Below are 15,159 nucleotides of genomic sequence, written 5' to 3'. Positions count from 1 at the left end.
GGGAGGGGCCATCTCCTACCTGTCCATCGAGGCTGTTCCCTCGAGTCCCTCCCAAGTCAAGGTCTCCGGAAGAGCACGTGGAGCGCCCACTGCACTTCCCGCACAAGCCCAGCTCTAGCCATGGACGCCCCGCCCCGTGGTCCCCATGGAGCCCACGGCCACACACAGCTTCCACACTTTTATTGCGTCTGGGGGAATCGTCCAAGGCCTCAAGGCTTTTCGTAGCCCGTGGGCAGAGGGTTGACACGGGGATTGTGGAAAAGAGTGTGGTTGCCGTCTCCCCAGGAGTAGGGCTGTGGAGAGAGGGAGGGGGGAGCGAGGCGTCAGCCTGGGGGTCCCCCGCACCCCCTCGCTCGCGCCCGCGCGGGCCAGTGTACCTTGGAGCGGATCCGGAGGTGATGGTAGGGGATGAACTCTGGGCGCTCGTGGTGGCCCGAGTGGAGCCAGGAGTTGAGGGTGCAGAGGGCCACGCTCGGGAGCGCCAGCACGAAGGTCAGGAGGCGCCAGGTGCGGGCTGCAGCGGGGAAAGGCAGGGCTGAGAGAGAGACGGACTGGGCGGGAGGGGGAGGCGTCGCCAGGACCCTGGAACGTCCCAGAGGCAGGAGTGGGGGACAGATGGACAAGGTCAGGAAGCCACAGGGTCAGGCCCTGGCTGCAACTCACCTCCTGTCCCTCCGTGGTCTCCCTTGGCCGCACTGGCCAAGCCCCGACCCAAGGACCTCAGAGGCAAAGCCATGTCAGTGAGAGAAGCTGGGGACAACGGCACCGTCCTTTCCTTCTCCTTCACTGAGGCCTCGGTTCCCCTCCCCTCTGTTCCGGCCAATCACCTGTTGAGTCTGTAACGTGGGTGGCTATTTTTAGGGGGTTTCTATATTTAAAACGAGGCCTGCCTGGAGGTCTTTCTCTCCAGACAGCTGCTGTACTGTGCCTCTTATTTTGGTAAGGGGACATTTAAAATACAATATGCCATTCTTTTTATAGTTGTGGGGAAATATTTTGTTCAATACTGTATTCCCAGTGGCTGGCACACAGTAGGCCTTTAATAAATATTTGTAGAATGAATTGTGTCCTTTTGAATCTCAGGATTTTTTCAGGTGTAAACTGTATAATAATTTGTACCTTAAATGATCTTTATGAAGTTTAGGTAAAGCAACAGAGGATTGTGCCAGCCTAGAGTCTGGCGTGGAACAAGAGCTCAGTATATGTATTAGTCACAGTTCTTTGCAAAGAGCAGAACTCCCTTTAACTAGCTTTAAAAAGATACGCAATTGTGAATCTTAGGTAGCTCGCGGTATCTCTGGTACCGCCAGAAACAAACCATTCTGTGGGCCAGCTGTGCAGAGACAGTTCACACTGCGGGACACTGAGTGCCAAAAATGTCATCAATGCTGCCATGGAAAGTGTCACCAAAATTTAATCAGTAGTCAATCTAAGAAAGACATAGGGACTTCCCTGGTGGTCCAGTGGGTAAGACTCCCCGCTCCCAATGCAGAGGGCCCGGGTTCGACCGCTGGTCGGGGAACTAGATCCCGCATGCATGCTGCCACTAAGAGCCCGCATACCACAACTAAGACCCGGAGCAGCCTAAATAAATAAATTAATAAATAGATTAATTAATTAATTAAAAAAAAGAAATGGAAAATTTTATTGGAGGCAACCTGAGGGTTATAACCTGGGAGACAGTCTTTCAGAAAGCTCTGAGGATTGTTCCACCTGTTAGAGGTCGAGATACAGTTATGTAAGTTTTTGAGACAAAGGGTTATACATCAATGTAACATACTGACAGTTTACATACTCCAACAAGGCATGTAGTGGGCTATTGTGGCCCCTTACAGGATTGAGAAAGGAATGTTATCTCCAAGGAATTACCCTGCTGGCACCAGGAGGAAATTGCTTTTTGGGAGGGTGGAGGGGAGTGAGTAGGCATTCCTGTGTCTTCTAAGGGTTTCTAGTTAATGTATAAGGCAGATACACAATGCACACTAAAGGGGAGGGGGTAGTGGCTCAAAGGGGCAGACAATTTTATGCTTAAAACTTTCCTTGTCCCACCTTAAAAATTTTATTTCATCAAAAGCTAGATTCTTCCACCCTCATCCCCTCTTGAAAACGGATTCTTCATGAAACTTGCATCCTTCAGTTGCTCTCTTCTCGATCAAGGAATCACGTGGGCACCAACTGGCCACACCTAGGTCATTGCCTGTGCCATGGCTTCGGGAAAGGCTGGGAAACCTAGTTCTGGCTTCTGCCTTCAGGAGGTTAGGAATTGTATCTTGGAGAAAATGTAGGACGAGTATTCCAAAGATGCTGGACAGCCACAAACTTGACAAGTGCCTACTGCTAAGTATGTTATTTCAGTCTGAAAACTCAGGCTACTTGGAGGAAAAAGAAGAAAGAATATGCAGGGCTGTGTGAACCCTAGAGGCTCTAGAAAACTGCAAGACAGGGCAGGGCTGACGTCTGCCTTGTCCGTGGTTCTGTCCTCAGCACCAGCACAGAAGCTGGCATGAAGTGGGTGCTCTAAAAATGTGTATTTAATGAATGTTTGGACCGTTACTTTGGATAACGCTATAGGAACGCCTTTTCAGAGCTACAGTCCAACAGGATGCCCCCAGCTTTGATCAAGAGCTGATGTACCTGACATGAATTTAATATATAAAAGAAAAATAAGTTTTATGTATTGATACCTAATCTAAATATATGAAAGAAAAATGAGGAAGGTATATTTTCAAGAAGGTTCTCCACACCTGTTCCTCCTGATGGGGCTAAACTGGTTCTACACGTCTTTTTTCAGCTTTTTGTTTTGTTTTGTTTTTAGTAACCTTGTTGAACAGTTAAATTTTATATAGTGTTGCTAACTTATTCCCACGCCCTCACTGAGCTATAACAGAATTCTTCCTACAGTTGCTTTTTCCCAGTTGTATTTTGGAATTGCTGCTGAGAAGATGGGACCTTATTCCAGTTAAAGTTACTTGGCTTCTTTGTCCACACACAGTACCCTCAAGCCCCCTCCCTACTGAATGATTATGGCTCTTGGAGAAAACAAAAATGAAGGGGGTATTTTTACCTGAAAAGGTTCTAGGCGCCCCTCTCTCCACTCAGTTTTGCTGGTCATCACCAAACAATTCCTTGGGGATTCCCATCCCTTAGCCTCAGCTTGGAAGTTCCCACTAAGAGCTGGTACTTGGTCGATGGCCTGAGGGCTGCCAGCATCCTCTGCTGCTGTTGCCCTCTTGTGGTGCACCTGCCCAAGTACCCCTCCTGCTGAAAATCTGATGAGCCCATATTGATAAATGTATACACTGGCATAATCACCAACACAATCAAGGTATAGAACATTTCCATCACCCCTCAAAGTTCTTTCATGCCCCTGTGCAGTCAGCCACTCCCTCTCCCACCCAGCCCCAGATAATCACTGATATCTGCTTTCTGCCCCTATAAATTAGTTTTGCCTATTGTAAATTTTCATCTAAATGTAATTGCATATTATGTATTCTTTCGTGTCTGGCTTCTCTTGTCTAACATCATTTTGAGATTCAAAAGGAACAACTTCTCCTCTCTCCTGTCCCTCAAATCTCACAATTTACAGAAGGATTTAGGGAGGTAGTAGGCAAAGGTATGTTACTGAAATCCTTATATCCTTGGTATGGACAAGCATAATATTAAGTGATGTCTCAACATCAGTGATTAATAAATTATTTCCCTTGTATTTTATAAAAATTATTTAAAAATTTGTGTTGGTCTTCCCAACCATGTGCTATTAGCATAAAAAAAAAATGTGGAGTTCGATGAGAACTCCAACAGCATAGAAGTGCCTCAGAGCATCACCCATCCCGTTTCCAGGTTTGCTACCTAAGTCCTTTTTTTCTTTTTACTTATTATTCTTATCTTTTCATGTGTACTCTTTTTATTTTTTAAATTTTTGGCTGTGAGGCTTGTGGGATCTTAATTCCCCAATCAGGGATTGAACGGGGGACCTTGGCAGTGAGAGCACGGAGTCCTAACCACTGGACCACCAGGGAATTCCCCTGCCCAAGTCCTTGACTCCGCTTTTTCCCCTAGCTCTGCACCTCCAACTCAAGTCTCTTCAGGCACCACATCCTTTTTGTTCTACTTCAGAAAGATTTCTCAACTCCATCCTCTCCTCTCTGTTGCCAGTTCTACTGCCTTAAGTGCAAATCCTTGTCATCGTTTGCCTGGATTATTGCAAAAGACTCCTTCAGCCTCCCCTGCTTCCAGTCCCTGCATTCTGGTTTATCACCCATATAATCCACCAGTGATAGTTCTCCCTTAAACCCCAGACTCCAGCATTAACTCTGATGTCACTCCCCTGCTTCAAAGTACCTGTGCCTAAACGTCACCCACAACACGGCCTACAGAAGAGTTCAAATGCTTCAGCACGGACAGCAGAGCTCAGCCTGGCTTTGCCCCAGCTCTGCAGCTTTAATCGCCATGACCTTTCACACCTCTGTTCTTTTGTACTTATTTTACTTCCAACTGCCCAGAATGCCCTTCCCCCTTTCCTGTCGCCTAAACGTGTCCTACTTATCACGTGAGCCCCAGCTCCATTGAAAGCTTTCCCAAACTCTCCTATCACACTTGGTGTGGTGACTGTTGCAGTGGCATTGAGAACCATCAGGAACGTCTGGTCACATGTCTGACTCCCCAGTAGACTGAGCTCCGCGAGAGCAGAGGCTCTGGCCTAGTGCCTGACACAGTAGGCCCCCAATAAATGGTAACTGAATCAAGGAACCACTTCCGGCTGCTCAGGTTTGCTTATGCGAAGACTCAGATTCTTTTATCTTTGTTGTCCTCCCAAGTTACAATGTGGACACACTTGGAAAGTTAACCAAAGGGACCATGAAAGTGACCACACCCAATCTAAGTCTTCCCAGTCATTTTGCCTGCCAGTCAATGAGATCATGGTTATTTCTATAGCAATAACAGAGAAAAGCAACTAAAAACAATGCTGTTTACTTGGGTCCAGTGCATTTCATCTATGCATCTGTACTAATGAGATTATCTGTTCTAAGAATTTCCACACGTTGATTAAACCTCACGACAACTAACCAAGAGAGGGACTATCACCCCATTTTACAGATGAATAAACTGAGGCACCGAAAGGTTTTAACCTTGCCAGTGCTCATCCATACAATAAGTGGCAGAACCAGGACCCAAACGGTCTGGCTCAAGAGAGCTTCCTGCTAATTTCTCTGCTATAACGCCTATCTCATTAGGACAATTTTGAAAAAGAAACTACCTTTCCTCCATAATCCCACCACTTCTAAGAATAATATCATCATGTTTGCATGTTTCTTCAGGCTTTGCCAACATGCCTACATATTCTGACTACTCTGTAGTCATAGTTTAGCTACTGAACAAGAGAAAACTACTCCAAGCAAAAGATGAATCTAATTTTGCTTTCCGAAAAGAATTTGTGCATTCTTTTCTTACTTGTGAACATTTTCTGGCTCATTCATATTCTTTCATAAGGATATTTTAATGGCTATATACAATTTTTATTTAAAATCCCACATTTTATTCATTTCTTTTATTATTGGAATGTCATTACTACAGAAAATGCTGTCATGAGCATGTTCAGGCCACGCACAGAGCTTATTTTTTTTTAATCTCTTGTGTAGAAATCATCCTCAGGAGTGCAGCTGATGCCCTACGTAAGAAAGGGCCTTTGGCCTTCATAAAGTAGACGCTCTTCTGAAAATCTGAATGGCCACAGTTCAATTTGCTCGTGTCTGAGACTGAGCCAAGCCTGATGACCGTGGTCCATTCATGGTCTTGGGGGCCCTAGGAAAACCACAGCAGTTCTGGCAATGCTCTCTGAGCCAGCTGGGACACAGTCAGTGCAGTCAGCCCTTGTGACAACTGAAAGTGCCACAGGTTGCCAAAAACTTCGATCTTGTTAGCCACCATAATCCACCACTCTGTCTGTGACTATCATTGCTCTCCCCTCCTACATTCCCTGTCTAGCCTGGGCTTTCCTTACCTCTTCCTGAGATTATTGTGTCTTTCTTCCAACTGCCTTACATAAGGCTGTCAGATACGTTTCTTACTGTAGGGCAGAGCTTCCTTTTTCCACAGCCTGGGACACATAGAAAATGTTAACAATGATTTGTGCAGCACCCTGGGATAAAGGGTTGAGGCTGCTCCCAGCTGAAGGGGCCTGGCCTAGTGCTTCTGGCCATCCCAGGCCCCACCCATCTGTCCTAGGGGTTAAAGCAGTGGTCTCAACCCTGGCTGCACACTAGAATTAACCAGAAGTTTTACAAAATTCTTTTGCCTAGGCTGTACCCCAGAGTAATAACAATAACGTACAGCCAAGGTTGAGAACCTCTTAACTAAAGGGATATCTCAGGTTATCCTCAGTAACCTCCACAGGTTACTCCTTCCTTCACTGCAGTGTGTCCCTTCTGAGCAATGGGTCCAGGGTATCAATAGACTAAGATCGAGTCCTGAACTTGGGTGTGTGCAGCTCTCAGTAGCTGGACTCAGTGTCACATGATGATAAAATTTAACTTAACCAAACCGTCTAAGCCTACATGATTGTGTCCGGGCTGGGGCTACACAGTGGCCTAGTGGAGAGCTGAGAAAGCTGAACCTGACGGAAGGCGGGTGCGCGGGGTGGGGTAGGGTGGTGAAGGCAGAACGCAGCGGACACCTTGGGAACAGTAGTAGAGGCCCGGATTTTAAGGCGGGAGGGGCTGTGGTTCTTTAAGGGAGTTAATAGAATAACTGGACTCCAGGAAGAGAATGGAGGGTGGAAAGCTGAAAAGGGCTGTGGAGGTGCTCGTCCCGCCCTTTCTACTCCGCATAACACCCGTGTGCTTTCGGGGCTCATTGGGCGCCGCCTCAAAGGGGCTCGGCGGAGGCGTGTGTTCAGAAACGCCCCCTGCTCTAGGTGGAGGCGGCGGGCCGGGCTGCTGCCGATCGCCAGCTCTTACCCACTGAGACCCCGCACCTGCGTCTCTCCTGCATGACACAACCGAGGTGCAGCCGAGACGGGGCCAGTCGCCCCCACTCTCCGGAGAGGGCCAGACCCCAGTTCCGGGAAAGCCATCCGTGGCGTCGCAGAGGGCCCAATCCCGAGAGGGCTGACACCCGAGGGAAGACTGAGAAAACGCGGCAGCGGCGGCGCCTGGCTCGACTGCGAGGGACGCAGCCAAACCTCCACGGCTGGCAGCCTCCCGCGGCGCCTTCTGGGAAATGTAGTCCCGCAAGGGGCCGAGACCCGGATGCGGAGGGTCCCGGGCATCCTTACTCAACCTCCGGCAGGAGGCGCTCCATCCCCCGCCGCCCTGCTTGCTTCTCCTCCCCAAAACCCGCCCCGCCTGTCCCCAGGCCTTCCCAAGATGGGCCGAACCGGTCAGAGCAGTGAGCACACCATAAAGAGCCACCGAGGAACCACATCCCAGTCCCTAACTAGAATGTGAGAGGAAGTAGCCGGCTGGGGCGCCCGGGCGAGCGAGCCCTGGTGGAGGTGACCTGGCCTAACGTGGTGTGGTGGTACCTAAAACCTCTCGCTAAGGAAAGACCGAGAGTGAGGAGCTGGCCTCTGGCAGAGAATTTAAGGGAACGCCCCCAAACTCAGTAATCAAGAGAAGACATTGCAACGCGATATTTCAAAAAAATCAAAATGAATGCAAAAAATTCATGGTGAACAAAATATCGAAATATCTAAGATTTAAATAAAGACAGGCATCAACCCTGTATTTTCTCCACCCTGCCTCACTCACCTCACCCTAATCATGGCCCTGGTTCCAATAAAACTTTATTTAGAAAAGCAGGTGGCTGGCACAGGTGGTAGCTTTCTGATTTAAAAGTATATATAGGGGGACTTCCCTGGTGGTCCAGTGGTAAGGAATCCACCTTGCAATGCAGGGGACAAGGGTTCGATCCCTGGTCAGGGAACCAAGATCCCGCATGCCGCGGGGCAACTAAGCTCACGTGCCTCAACTAGAGCCCGGGTGCAGCAACTACAGAGCCCATGCGCTCTAGAACCCGCGCGACACAACTAGAGAAGACCTGCGCACTCCAACTAGAGAGAAGCCCACGCACCGTAAGGAAAGATCCCGCATGCCTCGACAAAGATCCCACGTGCCACAACTAAGACCCAACGCAGCCAAAAATAAATCAAATTAAATAAGTAATAAATAAACCTTAAAAATATATATACGCATAGATGTATCATTTATCTTGATTGCGAGTATTTTCATGCCCCCTTAACTTTTGCACTAGAGGCTGATGCCTCGCTCATCTAACCCTAGTGCCCCTCTGCCAAGTCCCCTCAGCTTTGGGAGCCACATATCTGCCCTGGCACCCAGAAGTGGACTACATCTGGAAAGAACCCTGATTTTGGTCTAAGTTCAGCCACCAGCTGCCTGAGTGACCTTGGGCCAGTCAGGCTCCACCTTGCCCTCTGTTGACCCCCAGAGCTGTGTCTTCCCAGAAGGGGCAACTTTTTCTTCACGTGGTGTCATATAAGCTAGAGAAGACTTGGATCACAGCTGCAAACCGGGGATTAGGAAGCTGCTTCATTGCCTCTAACCTGATTCTTGACACCCACAAGGCTGAAGATTAGACACGGCAACACTGCAACAGAAAATCCCCATGCCTCCTCTACCTTACTGGTCATCAGAAAATAGCAGCAAGAAAGTGGCCCATTTCATTCACACCTTCTAAATCTCATGCAAGGATATTGGAAGAACCTAATATGCAAGGGAATCTAAGAAATGTAGTGTTTAGTTTTCCAACAACTACAGTCCAGAGAGCCTCTTTAGAAGGAAGTGAGAATAGATTCTAGGTGTCAAATGACATCCCAAACTATGGGAAAGCCAAGTTTCAATGCAGGTATAAACCCATGCTGGCAAACATGCACCCTACACATAGCAGAATCATAAACTCTTTGAGGGAAAGCTCTGCGAGGGGCTCTGAAAACCATCTCATCCTATCTGCTTATTTTACAGCTGAAGAAACTGAGGCCCAGAGAAAGGAAGTGATTGGGGAGTGGGGGTGGGCAAAGGGTGGTATGAAGACGCTGGCACGGGTGAGCTGGAAGAAGAACCTGCAGAAAACTTCTTGGTGCCCAAAGAGTTTCTAAATTTACAAAGATTGTACTGAGGTTTGAATGTGTTGTGCCTAATTCAGATCCAGGAGGACGCTGGCCATTAAGAGATGTAAGCATTTTTCCAGGTCATGAAAAACAAAGAAATTGTCCTAAAATACTAAAGAATTCTTCTAGATTAAAAGAGACTAAAGAACCATGAAAACTAAATGCAATATGCGCATCTAGTTGGGATTATATCCTGGACCATAATTTTTTTTCTTATGCTATAAAGACTATTAGTGGAATAATTGGTGAAACTGTAATAAAGTCTGTTCATTAGATGACAGTACTGGATCATTGATAATTTCCTTGTTTTTAGAAAATCCATATTATTTAGGAATAAAGAGAGAGAGAGAGAGAGAGAGAGAGAAGCATTTTGAACTGGCAGGAAATAAGAACAGAAGAAGAAAGAAGAACAGAAAGGGATCCTGAATCCCAGGGAAGAGAAGCTGCGAATCACCCAGGCAGTGTGATCAGACCTTCCTCAAGGTGTTCTGCACCCGCCCCATGTGGGATGCTGGGGACTCAACAGGGACAATGCAGAGTCCCTGTCCTCCTGGAATATGTCTACGGAAGGGAGGGAGGGAGGGACTTTGGCTTGGGGCAGGGGGGGATGCTGTTCCGGCATCCCCAGTGCACCTCTCAAAGCACCTGCCATGGGGCTTCCCTGGTGGCGCAGTGGTTGATAGTCCGCCTGCCGATGCGGGGACACGGGCTCGTGCCCCGGTCTGGGAAGATCCCACATGCCGCGGAGCGGCTAGGCCCGTGAGCCATGGCCGCTGAGCCTGCGCGTCCGGAGCCTGTGCTCCACAACGGGAGAGGCCACAACAGTGAGAGGCTCGCGTACCGCAAAAAAAAAAAAAAAAAAAAAAAAAGCACCTGCCAGCCACTGTTGAGCTTCTGGGTGGGTGGGACTCCAGCTGCCAGCCAGTGGCCACACCCACTGCCCAGCACCAGCCTCTGTACCGCCCACCAGGCTCAGAGGAGGAACCAGGCTCCCAGGACTGGGTGAGATCAGACGGAACTGGATGGAGTCCAAGCACATGTCCAGAAGCCAGGGCCAGCCCAGGGGAGACAGTATTACTGACGCCCCCTCCCTCCGAGCCCACCGGCGCCTTAGCGTTTATAGAGCACCTCCACACCTGCTTGCTTCCCAAAATAGCCCTGCGAGGGGTGTCTGCCGAGGACTGTCTCCCTGAGGTTCACAGGGCCCAATACTCGGCCCTCTGACCAAGGCACACAGGGGTTTGCCTGGCCTTGCTGAACCCGTAAGCTCTGCCCCTACTCCCTGGCACATACGGAAAGGAGCTTCAATATTAGAGGGTGATATCTGGGGTCGGGAAAGCAGGTCCGGTCTGTCAGCTGGGCTGGGGGCTGGGGAGGAAAATGGCTGGTGGGGGGCAGGAAGGGGTGAGGGAAAAGAGAAACTGCCTCCACTGTATGGGCCTTTCTCACCCATGAGAGTGTAGGGTGGGGATGGTCACCCCCAAACGCCTTTCTGTAGCTGTTAGGCAAGTAATTCAAATGAAACTCGCTGAGTCAGGGACACACCAGGGAGCGGTGGGGACTGTCCATGTCCGGGGCAGCCACTACTCAGCCCTGTCAACACGTTGTTGCTGGAAAGCTCCAGTGTTACTGAATTTTCTGATCCTCTCCCCTCTCTCCTCCCCAAAAACAGCAAACTAGAAATCTAGATTGTGATGTGAAATCTCCTGATTTAAATGTTGGTTCATGGGACTTCCCTGGTGGTCCGGTGGTTAGGACTCCGCACTTTCACCGCTGAGGGCATGGGTTCGGTCCCTGATTGGGGAACTGAGATCCCACAAGCCACCGGCAAAAAAAAAAAAAAAAAAAAGGTGGCTCAATAGTGTAAACACACACACACACACACACACACACACACAGAGTGAAGGCCAAAGCAAACATGTCCGCTGCCTCTGGCCTAAGTACTGGCCACATGCTTGGAGAGTGCCTCTTTCCCAGCTCAGGGCACAGTGAATGCCGGATAAACCCCTGTTGGATTAAGCCCATCCTTCCTGTTTCCAAGGACTGGCCTGCCTCCCTGCTCTGGGCAGGACCTGTCTCTACAACTGAGAGGAGATGGGGCACATGGCTATTTACCTTAATGTGAGAAATTAGCTTCCAGTTGACTGAAAGGGATTTTGCAAACAAATCCTCCTCCCATGCCCACCTCTGCCATGTACCTAACGTCCACCTGCAGTTACAATTTTGCAGAGAACGCAATCCAGCTTGGAGGAAGCTGAGGCCCCAAGGTCACTAGTAAGAGTAAACAGGACCTGATCATAACAACTATTTACTGAATGCCTACTACCGATGCACCTGGCTCAGGCCTCCAACTCAGTCACTGGCTTGTGCTATTTTGAGATGCCATTGATGGGGAATATGCCAGAACCCATCTGTTCATCACAGACCCAGCTTGAGGAGACAAGTGGCATCCATTAGATGTCACCTTCATGAAGCCTCTTAGACTTACTCCAGGTGATGCCCTTTCTCCAGTGCCAGCATCGAGCCTGAGTCCATCTCCTTCACGACACCAAACTACTCCAGGACTGGGGCTGCCTCACTCATTTCTGTAACCTTTGGGAGAAGCTAGGAAGCGTGCTGGCGTGATGTCTGTGGGCCAACACCACCGGTGGCAGGGTGACAGCCTTGAGGAAGAGCAGGGAACTGAGGACTGCTGAGTCCTTTCCTTGCCGAGTCCTTTCATCATCCCTGTTTTACAGATGAAGAGACTGAAGCTCAGAAGAGGCAGACCTGTCCAAGGTCACACAGTCACAAAGAGAGAAGCCTGGACACTCTGTGCTAGAAGCTGAGGGAGGAGTTACCTCACATCCTTCCCCTTTGGCCCCTCTTCCCCGTGGATACGGTTCTAGATGCACCAAACCTGGGGAGAGACAAGATCTGGGGACAGGGCACCAGATGCATGAGGCTCATGGTCCCATGGGGTGGGCATTAGGCCTCCCCCAACCTCATAAGGGCTACATTCTGTGCCTCTCCCAGGAACACAGCCAGCTACGGGGGGGAGAGCAGGGCCTCACAGCTTAGACTCTGCTCTGGGCACACATTGTGCAGTGCTTCGGGAAGCCTCCCTCTGGCTCCCATATACTCTAAGTTTTACCAATAGAAACACATTCGTTTACGGAGGCAGCCCGCCCCAGCGCCCTGGCAAAACGACCATGTCTAGTCCCCGGTGTCCGGGCACAAGTGAATCTTCACATTTTCTCCTCTGTTGAGGGATCAGAGAAAAAGCCTGGGGAACCTGCAAGGGAAAAGGCTAAAGAAGAGGTAGGGGCAGACAACCAACCTCGGGCCTTCTGCCCTTGCCTAGAAATGTCACCGGGCACCCCCTGAACTCAACAGACAGGCCTCCCGGTCCTTTGCTTTGGCCCTGGGCCCCACCAGCTTCACCCTGTAAAGACAGCTCTCTTTCAAAGGGGTCACACACCCCAGAGCTCACCTAATGGTCCCAAATTCAAACTCTGATCCTTGTGCTAGAACACAGCCTGCCTTATGGTCCCCTCTGGAGGTGAGGACCTCCCCGACCCCCTCTTCCCCTACTGCATTCCTCACGGGGGCTTGCCTGGCGTTGAGCCCCATTCCCCTGGGCTGAGGTAACTGTTGCTCTTGGTGTGATTAGCCCCATCACTCCCTAGGCCTGTGAAGGGACACACCTAGGCCGCCAAAGGTGTTCTGCATCTTAAAGCAGCTGGGCCAGCTCTTGCCATCCCCAAACTCTCCCTCCAGCCGGAATCCCATCTCCAGGGCCTCAGAGAACAGGCCTAAGCCCACTTTTCTGTTCCGATTCCTCCAGCCTGGGGTTCCCTGATTCAGCCCACTAATCAGCAGCCCTAGAGGAGCAGAAGTGAGGTTTACTGAGAAATGCTGGGCCCCTCAGGCTCCTTGAGCCTGGACCAAAGTCAGAGCTGAAGTCTGGGCTGCAACTTAAGCCAGGGATACTGGCAGGGGCTGTGCCCCTGCAGCGTCCGCTGGTGCTGGCCTAGGTTGGAGCTGCGGGCGAAGGCCTTGCCACACTGCAGGCAGACGTAGGGCTTCTCACCGCTGTGCGCCACCTGGTGGATGAGCAGGTGGGCGCTCCGGCGGAAGCTCTTGCCACACTCGCCGCAAGCATAAGGCTTCTGGCCCGTGTGAGGGTGTTGGTGCCGCAGCAGATGTGAACTGTCTCCAAAACTCTTGCTGCAGCTGGGGCACTTATAGGGCTTCTCGCCTGTGTGCGAGCGTTGGTGTTTAAGGAGCTTGGCGCTGTGGGAGAAGGATTTGCCACATTCTGGGCAGGCATTGGGTCGTTCACCCATGTGAACGCGCTGGTGACTGGTGAACTGGGTGCGCTCACTGAAACCACGACCACACTTAGGACACTTGAAGGGCCGCTCTCCACTGTGGGTGCGCTGGTGCCGTATGCAGTCCGAGATGTTGGTGAAGTTCTCGCCACGCTCACAGCAACTGTAGGGCTTCTCCCCAGTGTGCAATCGCTGGTGCTTGAGCAGAGAAGAGCTGCGCCGAAAGCTGTCACCACACTAGGCACAGCGGTAGGGCTTCTGGCCTGTGTGTGAGCGCTGATGCTGCGCCAGGTTGGAGCTCAGGCTGAAGCGCTTGCCGCAGTGCCCGCAGCGGTAGGGCTTCTCGCCCGTGTGCGTGCGCTGGTGCTGGATCAGGTTGGAGCTAACGCTGAAAGTCTTACCACACTCAGCGCAGGTGTAAGGCTTCTCACCCGTGTGCACCCGCTGGTGTTTAACCAGGTCCGAGCTGCGGCCAAAAGCCTCCCCGCACTCCAGACATTTGTGGGGCCGGAGGCCTGAGTGGGAGCGACGGTGTTGGATGAGGTTGGAGCTCAGGCTGAAGCAACGGCCACACTCAGGACAGGGGTACGGTTTCTCTCCAGTGTGTACTCGGTGGTGCTTAACCAGATCTGAGCCACGTCGGAAGCTTTTGCTACACTCCGGGCAGCAGTAGGGCTTGTCGCCCCCATGGCTGCTTTGGTGGTGAATGAGGTTAGGGAGGTAGGCTGCGGACAGTCCACACTCCTGGCGCTCGAAGGCTCTGGGGACTGCAGGATAGTTGGTCTTGCCAGGGGCTTCTTCCTCCCCAGGGCCAGAGACTGACCTACGTAGGTACTGCAGGCCCATCATCATTTCCCGTGCGGCCGGCTGCCCCGGCCACACCAGGAAGGGCCGCTTGGGTGGAACAACTCCGCAATCGAAGGCGGACCTCGGGACTCCCTGGGCTCCTGACGACCGGTTGGTTCCCCCGCTACTCGGCCCCGTCGGAGTCCTCCCTTGCCGTTTCTGGAGCCACCAACTCCATAGCGGTAAGAACGTACCGTTTCCTAGATACCAACCACTGGGCTCACAAGCACAACCACAGCTGGAGACACTCTGGACCCAGTGATTCATCACCGGAAACGGAAATGTCCACCAGCCCGTGCAGTTCTAGGAAGTGGCAGCGAACGGTCTCGGTAGGTTTAACCCTCTCATTCACCTGGCGGAGCAAGTGCTCCCATCTGCAGCCGCTGTAGGAACTTGATACTTTCCGCTTGGCTCGGGGTTCTCAGTCCGTCAGCTCGGACTTCAGTGCCCCGGCCACCAATGAGGGGCGGCGAAGCGAGCCTGAAGGAAAAGGCTGTTGCTGCCAAGGACACGCTGGGGGCAGAGTAGACAAGTCACCTGGAGCAGCACTGTACTGAAACTCCATGATCGGATGTCTGGGTTCTCCAGAGGCACCGGCCCACCCGAGTCCCTTGAGTTTCCCATCCATCCTAAGCTAGGCGTCTTAAGCTTGGCGCGGACTACATAACCCAGCATGCGCCGCACGCGCCTCTGGGGCTCGCACTACGATTAGATAACCACTACTCTCAACATGCCTTCTGCAACTGTGCAAGCCAGAGCACCGGGATCGAGAACTACAACTTCCGACTCGCATGACAACTGCGGCGGCGCTATTTAAAAAGCGTCAGAGAGGAGGTGCATGGCCACGTCCTTCTCTTCCAGTTCCGCTCCCTAGGA

The 15,159-nt window shown here is 51.2% G+C and overlaps 1 protein-coding gene and 1 pseudogene across 1 annotated transcript; both read right to left on the bottom strand.

Annotated features, from left to right (window-relative positions):
- Positions 1–143: 143 nt before the first annotated feature.
- On the bottom strand, positions 144–6,092 carry COX6A2 (cytochrome c oxidase subunit 6A2). The gene is made up of 4 exons (XM_019921757.3): positions 6,002–6,092; positions 664–836; positions 378–514; positions 144–293 (listed from the first exon to the last, which is right to left on the bottom strand). Exons 2-4 carry the CDS (start codon positions 734–736, stop codon positions 210–212), a joined length of 294 nt encoding a protein of 97 aa, XP_019777316.1. The 5' UTR covers positions 737–836; positions 6,002–6,092; the 3' UTR covers positions 144–209.
- Positions 1,397–14,461, bottom strand: LOC101320353 (uncharacterized; annotated as a pseudogene).
- Between the last annotated feature and the right edge of the window lie 698 nt (positions 14,462–15,159).

Source organism: Tursiops truncatus, chromosome 15, assembly GCF_011762595.2.
Source record: "Tursiops truncatus isolate mTurTru1 chromosome 15, mTurTru1.mat.Y, whole genome shotgun sequence".
Taxonomy (NCBI): Eukaryota; Metazoa; Chordata; class Mammalia; order Artiodactyla; family Delphinidae; genus Tursiops; species Tursiops truncatus.
This window is presented reverse-complemented; position numbering and strand designations above follow the sequence as displayed.